General features: G+C 49.5%; 1 protein-coding gene across 1 annotated transcript; it reads right to left on the bottom strand.

The window, feature by feature from the left end:
- Positions 1–961: 961 nt before the first annotated feature.
- On the bottom strand, positions 962–17,786 carry RUFY4 (RUN and FYVE domain containing 4). The gene is made up of 11 exons (XM_037521895.1): positions 17,724–17,786; positions 17,502–17,608; positions 16,140–16,265; positions 15,719–15,825; positions 15,292–15,435; positions 14,775–14,844; positions 13,001–13,648; positions 11,800–11,906; positions 6,438–6,584; positions 1,561–1,671; positions 962–1,064 (listed from the first exon to the last, which is right to left on the bottom strand). The coding sequence occupies exons 1-11, from the start codon at positions 17,767–17,769 to the stop codon at positions 962–964; spliced, it is 1,716 nt and encodes a 571-aa protein (XP_037377792.1). The 5' UTR covers positions 17,770–17,786.
- Positions 17,787–17,932: the final 146 nt, after the last annotated feature.

The following is a 17,932-nucleotide window of genomic DNA, read 5'->3' as shown; positions in this document are numbered from 1 at the left end:
TTAAAAAAAAAAAAAAAAAAAGAATGATCCATCTCTATTGAGGGAGGCCAGGCTCTTCAATCAAGCATCCAGGTTCGGAAGGGACATACATGGAACAGTGAGGGAGGGAGGAAACAGCTACCAGCCACCCAGATCAGCCAAGTCAACGCTGGTGATCAGTAGGGGGACCAACATTGAAGCCAGATCATTGTCACATCCTCACAAGGAACAACTGCTGCAGGCAAAACCATGGATGAATCTCAAAATAATCACGTTGCATGAAAGAAGACACACAGTAAAGAGTATATGTGGTGTGATTCCACAGACATGAAATTCTAGAACATATAAATTGGTCTGGTGAGGGAAAGCAGCTAAGTGGTCTTCTAGGATGAGAGGGGGACAGATTGGCAAGGGCAGGAGGAAATGTTGGGGCTGAAAGATGTTTATTCTTTTGAATACAGCGATGGTTTCAAGAGTGTATAGTGAAGCCAAAACTCACCAAATCATAGAATTTGTACAGTGTATGACCTGTCCATTGTATCTTGTGAAATCAGTTCAAAACAAAACCGGATTCCTGAAGTGGATTCTAGACAGGAAGCACCTAAGGACTCCGAGGCCGTGCAGTGCCATGAGGGTGGGCGTGATGGGCAGAGCCTCAGGGGAGACATGTCAGGGCGCCTGGATCTTATTCTTGGTCAAGGACGTACTGACGAGATTTTAGAGAGGATGGTGCCCAACTCCTTGTGTTGCAGAAAAAGCTGGGAGGGGCCTTGGCTGGCACAGCCCAGCTGCCGGGTGGTGGAGGCGGGGCTGGAACTCGTCTAGGGTGCCAGCCCCGCTCTTTCCATTCTTCACACCAGTCTGTCCACACAGGGCTGTTGGCTTTAGGTTACCAGTTTCTAGAAAGTAGGACTCATCAGACCAGAAGCCCAGAAGGGCTCACGGTCGGGTGGGACGGGGCGGCCCAGCCCTGGGCAGGCCCTCAGATGTCCTGAGCTTCACGTTTCTGGGTGCAGGCAGGACAGTAGTGCTCTCTCTTCTTGAAATCCCCAGCGCAGGCATGGCACACTAGGCCTCCGCACAGACTAGGGAGCAGAGGTGGGAAATCAGGGAGTCAAGCATTGTGTATGGGTGAGGAGTTGAGGGCAGGGCGCATCATCGGGTCTGTTTCTCACCTCCCAGCAGAATGGCCTCTGGTCTCCCATTTCCTAGAGTGTCCTGATGCCCCCCACCCCGGAGCCCTCTAATCCCAAATGGCAGGATCCCCCATGGCCCACATTCCTCTTGCTGCTGCTTGTTCTGCCACCAAGAAGGTAAGAGGAACAGCATCCTGGGCACAAGAAATCTCTTCTCAGGTGAAAACCCCACCCACCTGTCTATGCCCCAAAGGGCTACAGAGTCCCATCTTCCAGGGGACCAGTCCTTGTCTGACCCTGTTCACTGCTCTCCTTATCACCCCTAAATACCAGGCCAGCTTTAAGTGGCCTTCAGAAACACCTAGTTCTTGTGGCCCTCCCGTCCCCAGAGCGGGCAGGGAGCTGTGGGCTGCCCCTGAGGAAGCATGCCGTGCCTGTCTCATACCGGCATGGGTACCGCCGAGAGAGCCGGCCGAAGATCTTGCTACAGCAGACACAGCATCCCGGGGCCAGGGACGAGAGCTGCTGGACCTTCTGCCACAGGTGGTCCTTCTCTCTGACAGGGACGGAGGTGGGAAGGGGAATACAGGGAAGTAGATAGAGAAAAATGTAGAGGGAGCGAGAAAGATAGGGAAAGAGATGCAGAGATAGACAGTGACAGAGATACAGAGAGCAGGAGAGACCAATATAGAGAAATACAAGGAGACAGGGAAAGAGACACAGACATGGCGAAAGACAGAACAATAGAGTTAGAGTCACATGTAAGAGATCGGTGAGTCTCTAATCTTTTGGAAAGATGGTGGTAATACTCAGCTCCCCCTTGACCCATTATTTAAGATCCTGTTCATAGCCCAATTCCTCCGAGGAGTGCCCCTTGATCTGCAGAACCCCCAGGGGTTCCTGCTGTCAAGATTATAGGCCTACAATGCCCATTATTTCTTATTTGACACTTAGTACAAATTTCCTTGTAGTTTTGTAAGTTTATGTTTCTGCTAAACTACTACCTTCACTATTTATTTATAAGGGATGTGTAGGAATATTTGATAAAACTTTTTAGTCAAAATGATACATACACATGACTTAAAGATCAAATCGTACAGGAGCGCTTATATCAAAAGGCAATAGACACACTCCCCACTCCTCATTCTCAGAGGCAACCACTCCTTTTAGCATTTACTCTGTGGTGGCATTTCCATATTTAAGTAATAGGCTCACAGCTCTACTTCTTGACTTGTCAACAGAGACCATCTGCTGTGGTGCTCCTGCCCAGGATAGTAGAGGATTTAGTTTATTTCTTACCACCCTTCAAGTTCTCCTCCCCTTTCCTCACAATGTCATTATATCCCTATTTTTGGTTCCTCTATGGTTACTATTATAATGTTACATAATATGCTCACACATTTCTTTCTTTCTGTCTACTCTCACATTCTATTAACTACTGATGGTGTTTTATATGACTGCCATTCCATAATTCGTTGGTGCCCCTTCTCTTCAACTATTCTCCTTCTTCCAACTTTTGTCTTCCATTCTTGCAACATCCAATATGGTAGCCACTAGCCACTTGCCCCTTGTGTCTATTGAAATTTATCTTAGTTTTTTTTAAGATTTATTTTATTGATTTATGCATACAAGAACTGGGATGTAGGCCAGAGATGCGGGGGGTGAGAGGATTCACCAGAGACAGAATGGGGAACAGAACAGGCGGACCTACTGAAATACACTGCTGAGGGGAGTGGTGGGCAAGACAGGAGAGGTCTGCTGCACCATGTGGGTCAGCTCCCTGGCCAGGTATCAAACTCATGCCACAGTGGCTGGTGATAACTTGATATCACTAGGACTTTAACGCCTGTGCCACTAGGAATGCCCTAAATTTATATTGAAGTTAATGAAAGTTAAACCCAATGAAAACTTCAGTTCCTCAGTCATCCCAGCCACTTTTGAAATGCTCGATCACTGCATATTGGGAAAGGTAAACAGAAAACATTTCCATATTCACAGAGAAGTTCTATTGGAGTCTATTCTATACTTACTATTGTTTAGGTGGTAATATTTAGTTCTGTTCTATAATTACAATGGCCTGCTGTGCTTTACCTTTAGGTTAATTCAAATATTGAAAAAAATCAATGAATGGTATTTACAGTATTAGACAATACATAAATATATTGGTTAAGCAGAGTTAAACTGATGAATCTCAAAATAATCATGTTGAGTGAAAGAAGTCAGACAGGGAAATAATTTCTTGGAATTATTTGTTTTCCAGGACTTTCTAATTGCCTTTTTTTTCCCTCTTGCATGACTTGCCTGTCACACAACCTAATTTTTTGCTCCAATTCTCCATCATATCAGGTATTCTATTGACTCTCCTCCTTAGAGACTTTTCTCCTGGGCTTTTGATACTTCTGCTGCAGTCGAGACTGACTACTTTCTGGGCTGGCTGCCCCCTGCTTATCTTGGGAATTCCCTTTTGTTCTCTCTTGGCTAGAGCTACTGTTTCCTGAATCCCACATCTTCTTTCTTGGCTTACTTCCTAGTTTTCTGGAGTACATCCTTAACTAACTTCCAAAGAAAGGCTATGTGGGAGATGAATATTTTGTGACCTATCTGTCTGAAAAATGTCTTTCCTCTATCACCTCCCCTCCCCAGTTGTTTCATAATTTGTCTGTACATAAAATTCTAGGACAAAGTCATATTTTCTCAGAACTTGAAGGTGTTACACCATTGATTCTTAACATTTGTAACCTTCTTCTTCTTTTATAAGTGACCCATCTTTTAGGATACTCATCTTTGTTTTACTGAAAATTTACAATGATGTATCTCAGTGTGGAATTTTTCCCTTTTTGTTTGTTGGTCACTCAGTGAAATCTTTAAATCTGAAGATCTGTGTCTACCAGAACTGGGATAATCACTCATTTCTTATTTTGATAACCTCCTTTATTTTATTCTGTACCTGGCCAGTTGCAGACATAATTAGAGCCCCAGGATTGACTCTTTGTCTCTCATTACTTCTCTCATGTCTTCCATTTCTCTGGGCTTCCTATTCTACTTTCTGAGAGTTTGACTCATAGTTCTCTTCTTATTCCAGTGAACTTAAAAAAAATTCAGTGATCATATTTTTAATTTCCACGAATTCTCATCTTCACAGAAACTTGTTTCGCAGGAAATAGATTTTTCTCTGCTTTTTTACTTTTGTGTCTCCCCTTTATGTTCTAGATTTTTCTCAAATGTCTGAGGATCCTTGATTGCCATTTTATGTTAAGAAAGAAGGGGTTGGGCCTCCCTGGTGGTGCAAGGGGTTAAACACAGTACTGTGAAGGTATCCACAGCCTCTGCAGCACAAGTTCCATCCCCAGCCAGGGAGGTGACACACATGGCGCAGCAGACCTCACCTGTCTCGCTGCTGTTCCCCTCAGCAGTGTATTTTGGTCAGTCTGCCTGTTCTGCTCCCCACTCTGTCTCTGATGAATCCTCTCACCCTCCACACCTCTGGCCTGTACCCCCGTTCTAGTATGAATTAATAAATATATTTTTTTAAAAAAAGAAAGAAGGGGTAAAGCTGCTGAATCTCCAGGCACTGGATAGAATGCCCAACTTTTACTTAGGAGGGACTGGGCAGGAGCTACCTGCCCCACCAGACTCTCAACACCAAGGAGTGCTGTTCTTTCATTTGGGGCAACTACATTTCTGTTTTGCCTGCTCTACTGAAGGGTAGGACCCTGATTGCTGGATATTTGGCAGCTTGAGAGAAAGGGCTGTACAGCAAGGGCTGTACTCTGGTCTTTGTGATGACTTTTTCATTCAATTTTCTTGACTTCTGCTCCTCATCTCACTCTGCCATCTGCATTCCTGGCATCTCTGGGTTCTGGCATCTCTAAAGTTCTAACTTGGGCTAGATCCAGTATCTACTTTTTCAGGCATTTCTGGCTTCTGGAAATTAGCTGAAATCTCTCATTTGTGGCTGGATTTTCCACCTTTCTCTCCGTTGTGAGTTTTATTATTATTATTTTTACAATCATTTTCATGAGAACTCAGGATGGAGAATGTATGACATGTGGTGGGTCTATCATCTTGACATAAAAGTCAACTCTCATGGCTTATTTCCTTTCTCCCTCCCTCCCCTCTTCCTGCTTCTTCTCCTCCTCCCCCACTCCCCTTTATGGTCATATCTTCTGTGATGCTTCTGCAAGGGACAATATATTATGTAGTTTGGGGCCTTGTGAATAATTTCTTTAGTGCTGGGGAAAATATTTGTCTCTCATGAAGAATTTAGACAACTTTCTGTGTTTTGCTTTTTGTTCCTGCTGCTAAGATGCTCAGTGCTCAGTTTTAACTCTAACCTTAATCCTAACATTTTGGGGACATATATTCTTTTGCCTTCTATTAAATCTATTTTTACTTTAAAATCACACAAAAACACATACACTTTATATATGGCAGATATAGGTCATATATAAAGACATAACTATCTCTATATATCTATATCTTTTTAGATATATATTTTTTATTGTTAGCTACCTTCAATCTTTATGAGATATACAGCTAATTTTTAACATCTCTCTTCCTCCAAGTCGACAGTTCCTCAGAGGAGAACACTCCTTGATTCTTTGTTCTTTCCAAGTTGATTTCTCCCTTTTCTTATCTTCAATAGCACTTGCATTTTGTGCAAAAGGATTTAGTTCTAGATGACCATGCAGCAATTTTCTGTTTGTATTGGACCCTGGGTCCCAATGATCTTTTCCTGAACTAGATAAAGGATAATATAAATGTGAATTTTCTCCCCACTAGACGAAGGGCAGAGACCAGACTTTATACCTCTTCTCCATCCCTTGTGAGCTCAGTGGTCTGGAATAGATCCCAGGGAGCTCTGCCTCTGGATCCTAGCATAGCTGACCTGGGACAGATGTGCAGGCCCACTGACCTGAAGAAGTCTAATAGGCAGGCAGGAGTAGGACAGGCGACAACCCTGTGGTTACCCTCCTCCTTGGTCTTCCAATCCTTCTGAACCCATGGGTTCCTTTCCCATCTCTTAACCTTAGTGGCGTGTGTGTATGTGGGGTGGGTTGAAGCAGAGGGATGAGCATCAGAGGACTCTATGCAATTTATATGCTGTGTGTCCTGGTGGCCAAGTCAGCCTCTCTGACCCTCATTGTCCTCATCCATAAAATGGGGATAATAGCAGAGGTGGCTAAAAGAAGGAAAAGAGTTAGCATATATTAAAAGATTTGGAACACTGATGGCTGTTAGTGGAGTAGAATTTCCATTCCCAAGCCTCTATAGCCCATATCATCCTCTTCTGCACCCCTGCCCCACTGTTCAAGCCCTTACTGAATCAGTTCCAGCACCCGCCTCTTCAGGGCATGGACCAGGTCCCGCTGCCCCCCAAGCTCCTCAGCATACATGGCATCCCTCTGCTCAGCCTCCTGTTGCTTCTGCTCCAGTTCTGCTTGCAGCTGGGCCCTCTCTTCCTGACACCTGGGCACAGGAAAGATCAAATTCTGAGGGGGGAAAAAGCACTTGTGACTGAGCAAGGCTGGGCTTCTGCCTGACAAAGAGACTTCTGGGGGATGGTGGCGGTGCCTCCTGCAGCCAAAGTATACACACACACACACACACACGCACACACACACATACACACAAAATCACATGCATATACCACATGCATCACACCACATTCCACATATATTCCTACACAATGCAACACACAAGACATAAACATACATGCACAGCATTGCACACATATTGCACACAACACATACACACACCACAACACACATATAACTCACACATTTAGTGACTTCCTAGAAAGCTTCCAAGAAGTGGACTGGATGGAAAGGCCCCAGCTGCAGGGAGAAGGTCTTACTCCATCGCTCAGGCAGTAGGTTATTGTGACGGCAGATACGTCGTGCTGCCTGTGACCTGTGACCTTGGGGTGCATGCGTATGTGTGCCTGTCACCCTGTGTTGAAGGGCAAGACGCTGCCAGAGGCATGGCAATTAGTCGAGCTATTTTTTTTTAAGATGCCACAGTGGACCCTGCTGTGGGGAGGAGTTCTGGGAAGACCATGGAATCAAACTGACAGCAGGTAGCCACTGACATTCAGGAAGGGGCAGTTTCTGCAGCCTGAAGAAAGAGGGTTCTGGTGCTCAGGCTTTGGGTCAGGGTCAACATTTGAATTTTCATGAACATTCTAGTCTTCAGGTTCCTTGGGCATTAGTTGCTGACTTCGTTTTCCTGAGCTAGTTCCCTCGCCTGGAGATTCCAGGGCTCTGGTGTGTTCAGCACAGACCCTAATATGACCTCTGTGGCAAGCAGGTGTCTTTGTGGTGAGAAGGAACATCTATTAAGCACCTACTGTATGTCCATGGCTATGTTAGGTGTCAGGCACAGAGTGATGCCCATGCAGCGCCTCGTGGAGCTCGTGGTAGAGCTTGTGGTGTTTTCAGGACAGTGGTCAAAAAAAGTGACAGACCAATATCATAATTAAAAAAATAACAAAACTAAGTATATAACAGGGATAAATGAGGTGCTGAGAAAGAGGCTCTCCTTGAGACTTGCTTGGGGAAGGCCTCTCGGAGAAGGTGATATTTAAGCAGAACTCAAAGATGACAAGTCAGTCAAGAAGAGCAGAGAAGGGCACAGGCAAAGGTGCTCGGGTTGGAAGGAACGTGGCTCATGTGAAGAACACAAAGAGTGTGAGTGAAGCTGGGACACCATGAAGGACAGAGGGGGAGCAGCAGACATGTAGCAGCTAGCCAGGGTCTGATGGGTCCCTCCGAGGCGCCAGGTGGAGTGGACTTTACTCCCGTGCAATGGGAAGCCTCTGAAGTATTTTCAGCAGAGGGTGACAGACAATCCTAGAGCAGGAGGGAACGTGACCACAATATAACCATCTATTGAGTACCTACTATGCGCCAGTCACTTGCTTCATTTACTTTCTTGCAAAGTTATGGGACAAGTAGTATAATCAGCACGTTACAGGAATGAAAATAGAACTCCAGAGAGGAGGTGATACTTGCCTGATAAGTGGGGGTAGGGGGTCAGAAATCTGGACACAAGCCTGTTGAACTCTAAGCTCTTTTTACTATCTCACTCTTTCATCCCCGCAGGGGCTTCATTATCATCAGTGGGTCACTGGCATCGCTGCTGAGGGGCAGCAGGTGGGAGCTAGGGAGGGATTGTGAGGCCCTGGCACGCCTCAAAGGAGTTCAGTGCTGCCACCATGGGGTGGGAGGAGGGAGATGTGATGTTTGCCTAATTTTCTATCTAGGACCCTTCCTCTCATACCTGTCCTAATCATCTTGTCTTGAGGTCTCATCCAGAGGGCAGAGGAAACCCATCTGCTAGGAAAGATGATCTCACAGACCATTTGCGTTGGAGGGAGGACTTTAGAGGCTGGCATCTCCTTTTGCAAATCAGAGATCTGAGACCGAGAAAGGGAAGGCCAGATTCCCAGGGCCTCACAGCCAGGTCAGGAAGCAGGTACTGGGTGTCCCAGAGCTCAGTGCTGAGTCTATTTTCATAGCTCCTGCTGGTCTGTTCTGGGCCTGCTGCCTGAAGAATCTGTTATCTCTGATTCGTCTGCACCCATTGGCTGCACCCTGCACCCTCAGGCTCTCTACACTGCAGCTAGAGTCCTCCTTTTTAAAACCTAAGTTGGACCCTGAGACTCTCCATTCAGGACTTGGATGGAGCCTTTTGGAGCCCCAGGAGTCTCCCTCTGCTCCTGCCACTCTGGCCTGCTTAATCCTCAGCACACTTCTTCCAGGATGGTGCATTCCCCGCCCCAGCCTGGAGTTCTGTTTGCCTGGCCTGCTTTTCCCATATTTGAGGTTTCTGCTCAAATGAACTCCTGTTTTCTGACTCTTGATCTAGAAGACTCTCCAATGACTGCCTGACGTGTATTTCTATTTGAGGATGTGTTGTCTGTCTCCAGGGCTGTGAGAGCAGACATAGGCGTTCTGTTCCTGTTGTCCCCGTGCATATCCGGCGTAGAGGCACCATAAATGTTGTTGGCTGACTGCTGGGCCCTGGGGCACTGTATTCGCTGCCTCTGAGGTGCCCATCACCAACTTGATGCCCATGTTCCCTTCCCAGGAGTGAGGTGTTAGTCCCAAGCTCCTTGGGTTCCAGGAGGCAGGGAATGCATCCTCCTCCCAGCCTTAGGAGCTGCTGTTACTCACTGTCTGCATCCTAGTGGCTCCCCAGTAGACGCCCCAGCCCATGCCTGTCTCCTGAACTCCTCCTGAGGGCCCACTCAGCAGCTCCACTTGGGTGTCTAACAGGTGTCTCAAGTGTAATGTGTTTCTAGCTCAACTCCCGAACTTTACCCACAAGCCTGCTCTGCCACAGCAGACAGTCCCTGGCGACTCCAGCTTTCCAGTTGGACAGGCCAGAGGACACCAAGTCACTCTTGACTCCTGTCTTTCTCTGAGACCCAGCTCCACACCCCCAGGAGCCTGACCTCACAGTGCCTCCTGAATCCAGCAGCTTCTCTATTGCCCACTCTTCTCAGCTCCCTCCTGGGTGGTCTCCCTGCTTCCACCCGAGCTTCCCCAAGTTTTGTTCCATAGAGTAGTGAGCACGAGTCCTTGAAAATGTAGGTCAGCCCAGAGCAGGAAAATCTATACAAACAGAAAGCAGATTAGCGGTTGCCCAGGGCTGGGACTTTGGGAGGAAATGGCAGCACTGCTAATGAGTACGGGGTTTCTCGTTGGGGGGAAGAACATCTTCTAAAATTGACTGTGGTGACTGAGCCGCAACTCTGCGGATGCACTGAAAACCACTAAGTTAGTTTTTAAAAAGCAAATAAACATTTTTAACATCAAAGCAGTCACATCGTGCCCCTCCTTGCTTGGAACTCTCGATGGTTCTCACCTCACCCTGAGTCAAAGTCAAGATCCCTCCAGGCTCTCCCTAAGCCTGTGTCCATCACCTGCCCGCCCTTTCCAGTCACCCTCTCCGTCTTTCACTCCCCTGATATTCCTAGAGCTTGCCATGCCCCTTCCCACCTTAAGACCTTGCCTCTTGCTGTTTCCGGAACATTCCTTTACCATGTGTCCAAATGGCTCACTCCTCTATCCCTTCAGGTCCTTGCTCAAATGTTACCTTTCCAAGATGGCCTTCCGTGGTCCTGCCATCTTAAATATCACTAGCATATCACATCCCCTTCCCTGCTTTATATTTTTTCTCCTTAGAACTGATCACAATCTGACATTCTATAGATTTCACTTGCTTCTTCCATTTATCCACTGTCTCCACTAGAATGTAACTTCCACAAGGGCTGGAATTGTCTGTTTTCTGCTCCAGAGTATGTTGGGCACATAGGACAGGCCTGGCACCCAGGGGACCCTCTGAGGGTTTGTAGAATGACTGAATGATGGCCAGGATGACATATGACAGGACAGGGGTCTGAGACAGGGGTTCTCCCAGCTGCAGGGAGCAGCCTGGGACCGAGTGTTCTCCCTGGAGTCTCCCTTTTGCTCGCCCCAGCCTGTTCGACCCTCACAGAAGACCCTGAGATGGGAAGGTCCCTGCCTTCACATGGGGCCTTAGTCATGTGGTCTTTGCTCACTAAACCACTGGGCTCAGCTGAGTATCTGATGGGAGGAGCCCCCAGGGTCCTTTTTGGTCTGGTTCCTGGGCCCCTGGGCAGACAGTAGACTGCCCTGTGATTCAGTCTGAATCACCCCCACTCAGACTCCACTAGGGTGTGGAGGGGAGGTGGAGGTGCTGGCGCCTCCTGGCTCAAGGGTGGGTGTCGGGCATGCAGGAGAAACAGGGGTTGTGGGCAGGCTGTGGCCCAGAGACAAAGGGAAAGCCCCAGTCAGATCAAGGAAGATCTCCCGGTGGAGATATTTAAAAAAATAGATGAACAGAGACACACAGACTGAGGGGGAAGGTAGAGACAAAGCCAGGCAACTTTGGGCCTTGAGGTCAATGTGGTAATAGGGAGAAGAAGCCACTGGGTGAGAGGTGCTGAGGGGAAGAGAGAGGGAAACACTGGCAAAGAGACAGTGTCCAAGCCCACGGCCTGGCTCAGCGGCCATGTCTGGAGCTCATCCTTCTGCTAACAGTTGGTGCTGCTTGGCTCAGGCGGGATCTTTGAGTCTTAGTTGCCTCATCTGAAAAGTGGGACTTCTTAGAGGGCCTCTCTGATAAGGCTGTCTGAGGAAGTGCCTAGAACCATGGTAGGGAGATAGTAAAGAGTGGGCAAATGAGACAGTAACCAGTAGGATTATGATTATCAAGAGAGAGAAAGGAAAAGGAAAAGGAGAGGCAAATAAACAGAGGGAAAGAGGGAGACAGAAAGGGAGAGCAGGGCAGGAGTATGGCGGGCAGAAGGCAGAATGGGCAGAAAAGAGAGAGGAGAGCTCAAAAGAGGCATCAGAAATGAGCAACTGTGGTGGGAGGGGCAGCAGTCATAAGAGGCCGATCCCCTCCTGGGGTTACTTGAGAGGTCAGTCAGGGAGCAGGCTGGCAGAGGGGAGGGGGGAGCCCCTGGAGAGCAGTTATGCCCTGCGTGCCTCAGCATCCCAAAGATATGCCCAGTACAGGACCTGGTGCCCAGGAGGTGCTAGAAGGAAGCATGGTGGCGTGACTGCTGAGGAGAGCAGGAGCCAGGGAGCATCTCCTGGCCCTCAGGCCTCCTGGCTACAGGCCCATTCCTGCTGGTGGTTGCCAAGGTTACCTGCTGAGCTGTTCCTGCAGGGCTTTCAGCAACCCCTCCTGCTTCTTCAGCAGCTGCTCCTGGTGCTGGGTCTGCTCACAGGTCTTCTGGAGCCCAAGTCTGAGACTCTGGGAGAGAGGGAGGGAAGGAGGCAGGGAAACTGAAGGAAGAGAGCAGAAACCCCAGCCCAAGACTTGACCCAACAAACATCCCTGAGAGACAACTGTGGGTGGAGGGAAGGACTGGGGACAGTGCTAGGTCCCAGCCCTGTGTGAGGCTGGGACCACCATTTCATCCTTCCCTAAAGGACAGAAGTTACCGATTTCAAGGACATCTGCCTAGGGAGGAGGGTAAAAGAGGCTGGGAAACAGGGCCGCCCTGGTGGCGCAAGGGGTTAAGACACAACCTATGAAGCTGTCCGCAGCCTCTGCGGCACCTGTTCAATCCCTGGCCAGGGAGCTACCCACATGGTGCTGCAGACCTCTCCTGTCTTACCCGCTGCTCCCCTCAGCAGTGTATTTCAGTCAATTTGCCTGTTCTGTTCCCCACTCTGTCTTTAGTGAATCCTCTCACTCCCTGCACCTCTGGCCTGTACCCCAGTTCTTGTATGCATAAATACATAAATCTTTAAAAAAAGAGGCTGGGAAATAATCTTGGGTCACCTCTAGAAGCATTTACAGTGACACATTCTGAGAAATGAGTTGTTAGGTGATTTTATTGTTGTGCAAACATCATCGAGTAAATTACACAAACCTAGATGGTATAGCCTACCTCACACTGAGGCTAGATGGTATCGAATATTGGGACCATTGTCATAAATGCATTCCAAGTTAACCAAAATGTTCTATGCTACATGACTGCACAGGAGTGGCGAGGTGGGATTTGCAATAGTAGAACTTAGACATTGGGAAGAAACCTGTCAATAATGAGGAAAATGGAACTTGAGAACAAGTAACTGACCCAAAGAACTACTGGGGATCTCAAACTTAAATGCCTACAGAGGTAAGGCAGATAGTACTGATGAGTCTGGTGTAAGGCAATAGGGAGTGGTGGGGGCTGAGGTGAACAGAAAAAGGCACAGATTTTCAAAGGTGCACTCAAATAATAATAATCCAATGCAGGTCAATAAAATTTAGTCTGTGGACTAGAATGGTCCTTAGGCTACCACTGAGGACCCCCACCCATGGGACAGTTAGAGAGGAGAGCATGGACAAGTTCTCACCTTGACCACAGCCTGCAAGTTCACCTCTTCCTGTTCCGCCTTTCTGGTCACACTGGTCACTCCTGTTTGCTCTTGTGGCTTCTCTGTGGTAGAGCTTTCCTTTGTTTGTGGGTCCTGAAGCACCTGGTGTTCCCCTGAAATGCTAGATGCCTTCTGCTCCTGCCTGCTCCTCCACACTGTGTCCTCCATGGTGCCTATGGGACTGGGGGTCAGCAGCCTCTGGACACGACCCCAATCTGCTTCCCTCTCACGAGTATTCTCTGCTGTTCTCTGACCCTCTGCCCTGGGAAGAACCCCTCTGGCCTCCGCCTCAGTCCCCAGTATCCCTTTCAGCGCCCCTCTGACCCTCTGCTCCTGTCCCTGGATGTTGGATATTGAGTTCTCCAGGAAGATCCCTGTTTTGGGGTCTTCCTTCTCCTGGTCTTGCTGAAGCTCCTTCCACTTTGGCTCCCACCTGTCCTGGGGGGATATGAGGCTCCTGGGATCTTCTCTCTTCTTTTCCAAAAAGGAGGGAAGACGCTTGAGTTGCTGGGGCCTGGGGAGTCCAGTCCACCTGTCTTCCCTGGGTGCCTCTTGCAGACAGTCGACTTGGTTGGCATGTGTCGCCTGTGACTGGACCCCTTTGGGACCTTCATGTGTGGTTAGGATCTGCAGAGAAGCCCCCAAAATCATCATCCATCTCAGCACCAATTCACTGAGCTGGAGCAGAGCAGCCACAGCCCTCACGCAGCAGATCTGCTAGCTATATGGATTCCTGGCCCTCCCACTGGAAGTATTGATTCAGTAAAGCTAGAGACGGCCCTGGAATCTGAATGTGAACACCCTGGTGACCCAATGTCTCTGCTTTGATGTGGTCAGGGGACAGCAGTGCTTCTCTAGACCCTTCCTGCCTCGCCTCTAGCCCCATCCTTCTCCCTCCTTCACACCTATCTTCTGCATTGATCCTCTCTCCCTCCATCCCTTCCTACCTCTCTCCTCTGATCCATCTCCCAGAACTTGACTTCTTTGAGTTTCACTTTTCTCATCTGCAACATGGGAATAATAATACTTGCCTTGTAGAGCTGTGGTGAGAACTCAGATTGACCAAGAGCAGCAAGAGACCCCTCTACCAGGAAGCCTCTGCTGTGACCCATGCGCCTCTGCGCCAGCCCATTTCACATGTGTGCGGCAGCGTGTTCCTTCAGGGTCTGTCTCCCAACCACACTTGGAACTCTTTCAGCTCAGAGACGAGCCCTTGTGGTATCTCCCTCACTCTGCTAATGGAACCGACAACGCAGCTACCACTGGCTGAACGCGCCACAGGCAGCCTCGCTCTGTGCCACACACACTGTGCATCATCACAATCAGCCTGTGAGGCAGGACAAGTTACTTGTCCGCTAACTATGGTTAGAAAGAGTAGGAGCTGGGACTTGAATCTGTCAATCTGGCCTCCAGCACTCCCTGAGTGGAAGTGAGCTATCTGCAAATTGTCCAGCAGGGGTCGTTCCCTGCTGTTTTCTATGAGCTTCCAGACACCTCTAGCACCTTCTCCTCCCTAGGGCCCCAGTAGCTCCCACAGATGGTGCTAGTGGCCCCTTTCTCTCTCTGATATCCCACCACCTTACGAATATGCAGCCTCTCTTCTTTGTGGTTCCCCAGCCCCCAGATCCACATGCTGGCTTCTGTCTGTCTGTCTGTCCGTCCTCCAGTTAGGTCGGGGCTCAGTTACTGCTTAACCTGGAGGTCCCAAGAGAGATGGAGAAGAAGCGGCTCAGAGTGAAGTCAGGCAGAGCACCTGTTTTGGGGAATCTTTGATTTTTCTGGGTCTTCTTCCCTTGGTCAGTCTGGAATTGCAGCAGCTGGACCTGCAAGTGAAAGGGGTAGGGGCACCCTGGGGTTCTCTCCAGCATTTACGTCTCCTTGGATGTTGGCTATCCCATCTTCTCAATCCCCAGTCATGCTTCCATTCTTCCCACCTTCCATTCCATCCCCCTTAGGCGTGCATCCCCCTCCATCCAACCACATGTTCCATCCCAACCACCCACCATTCATTCATCCTTCTAACCCACTCTCTACCCCAACCATCCAACAGCTCTTTAGTGAGCGTATATTTTCTGCAGCATGGCGGAGTAACGTGCGGGTAGGCTGGGGAAAGAGAAGGCTGGGAGGTGGGGAGCCAGGGGATCAGAGAGCATGAAGGGAGTGAGGAGCAGATGGTGTGGGAGACCGAGAGCTTGGACTTGCTTGGGATGGGCGGTGACAACGCCATCAGCCATGGAAGAGAGGCGTCCCTCTGCGCTGCACCCACTCACTCTGAGAACATGGGCCAGGCCCCATCCAGGTCAGGACGCTGCAGCTCTAAGTCGAAGGACACCTCATTGAGAGCATAGAGACAGTCCAGGAGGTCTTCCTGGAGTTCGGGGCACACCAGGGGGCTCCGGGGGCCGTACCATTCCCTGTGTTAACAGTCATCAGAACCCTTGGTCTGTGGTCCTGGTGCTGTTCCCTCCCCAATGTCAGGGAATCCACCCCCCGCCCCACCATAACAATACTTCCCGGGCTGTGGCCCTTTGGGAGCAGGAGGCCCGGGCATCACAGCGCTACCGGCACCCTCTGCCCTTTCTCTGTCTGACTCATTTTAGCCATCTTCGATATCCAGTCACCCTTCGGGGCCAGAGGACTCTTTCACGGAGGAGGGGCCCTGGGCACAGAGGGTGTCTGGAGATGTCCCAGTCCCACCTGGTGAACCCCGGGTCCAAGAGGCAGAGCTGCAGGGACTCAGCCAGCTGCCCATGGGCAAGGCAGAAGCGGATGAAGGCGCGGCCTCTTCCCAGCGGGGTCTTCAGCTGCAGAGTGCATGGGGCAAAGTGGGGGTTAGAACAGAGGAAACTCAGCCCATGCCCAGAGAGAGACGATGGAAGCCAGTGGGTGATGAGAAAGGGTGTCATGGAATTGGGGGCCATGGGAAAGGGAGGCTGGGGGAGCTGAGCCCAGGGATAGTGAGTGCTGAGCAGGTCTGTCAGAGCAATAGGGATGGAGAAGAAGGGGTCAGGCAAGGCAGTGTCCTCTCCTCTCTGGCCCCCTGAGCCAGACCTTCAAGGGCCTGGTGGCAGGGCCCTGTGGGACTAAGGCCGCCTCCCCGCCACTTGGCTCTGGATACCTTGTCCTGTGAGTGAACAAAGCGGGTGGACTCCGTGTCCCCCCGCTGCCGCCCCAGGGCAGTGCAGAGGAAGTCCCAGTAGTCCTTCCGAGGTTTCAGGAAACGCTTCTGCTCTTTCTGGTCAAACTGGGAGCAAGATCAGGGAGAGGGAATGAAGACATGCTTGCTCCTAGGACCTACCTTGTGTACCAGCGTGCCCAGTGGGCACAAGTAGGAGGGAAAGGGCTCGGGCAGACAGATTGACTGCCAGTCCTGGCTCTGCCCTTACTGGCTGGGTGACCAGAAGCCAACTGCTCCACCTCTCTGAGCTTCCGTGTACTCATTCATTGATTCATTCATTCAGGAAATACTAATGAACACTTAATGGTGCGAGGCTCTGTTCTAAGCCCTGGGTTTCCAGCACTGAACCAAATGACTTCTGATATAAATTCTGGAGTTTGTATGCTGGTAGAGGAAGCAGACGATAAATAGACTAAACGCATGAAACTTAGAGTATGTCAGAGAGTGTTGACTGCTAAGGAGAAGAAATAAGGCTAGGAAAAGTAATAGAAACGGGTATGTGTACCCAAGTATGTGTGTGGTTTACTGTTTCTGTTACAGAATCAGATTAGGTTAGCTGAAGAGGTACCTGAAGAGGTACACTGAAGAGGTACACTGAAGAGGTACTATTCAAGTGCAGATCTGAAAGAAATAAGAAAAGATGTCATCTGAATTTCTGGGGCCAGAGCAATCTAGACAGAGGGAATAACAAGTGCAAAGGCCCTGGGGCAGGTGCTTTTCCAATGTGATTTAGGAAGATCATGGAGACCAGTGTGGTCACAGTGCAGCAGATGAGGGGTAGGTTGGCAGGAGAGTCACACATGCACCCTGTGTACACACACCAAACACACAAATCTCACAGATATAGAGAAATAGGAAGGATGTGTGTGTATTCATTCAGTTGTGGGCAGGCTGTTTAGCACAACCCCAGGTAGGGCATATAATGGGCTTAGCTTAGCACACAGTAAGTGCTCAATAAAAGCTAGTGGTAGTGATGATTGGGGCTCTGATCAGCAGCAAAGAGGATCAGCTTTCAGAGGATCCCTGCCTCTGAAACTTCAGTTTTCAGAACAGGAGGCCACCCCCAGCACTATGCTCCCTCCTTCAGCCTTGTCCCGTCTCATTTCCCAGGCAGTAATGACAGCCTTCAAGAGTCTGAGGGACACACTGAGCGAGATGAGGTTGTGCACGGTAACAAAGGGGTCAGTGGCTCTTGCATCAAAATCTAGAAATGTCCTCCTGGTTTCCTAGGCCTGGAGAGAGGGCAGGGGAGGGAAGGAAAGAAAGCAAGGCAGAAGAAGGGTATGTAAGGGTGGGTCCCACCTGCAGCAGCCACTCCAGGCAGCCACAGAGTCTGTGTAGCTCGGCGCTGGCGTCTGTCACTGCCTGCTGGCCACCCCGGTATCCCTGAAGGACAGCATAGATGGCAGCTGTGGGGAAGATGGCGGACGCAGACATCAGCCAGCGAGGCTCTGGGGGAGAGGCTCCCAAGACCCCTCCCTCCTCCCCAATCCAGTCCCAGGAAATCTCTCAAGGCACACTCACCTTTCAGGTCCCTGATGATCTTGAGGGCGGCTCCCTCTTCCGTCATGACTATTTGAAAGTGATGTGATTCCTTGTGTCTCAGATGGTCAAGTCAGGAAGAACATTCTGGGTTCAATGCCCCAATGTCTCCTTCTGCGAACGAAGGAATGGGAGCACCGGGAAAGACCGGGACATGTCTGGGGTCACTGGTGAGTTAACTGCAGAATAAA

The sequence above is a fragment of the Talpa occidentalis genome, unplaced genomic scaffold (genome assembly GCF_014898055.3).
Source record: "Talpa occidentalis isolate TD23 unplaced genomic scaffold, MPIMG_talOcc4v2.1 talOcc4.3, whole genome shotgun sequence".
NCBI classification, from domain to species: Eukaryota; Metazoa; Chordata; class Mammalia; order Eulipotyphla; family Talpidae; genus Talpa; species Talpa occidentalis.
Note: the sequence above shows the minus strand (reverse complement) of the source record. Positions and strands in the feature narration are given on the sequence as shown.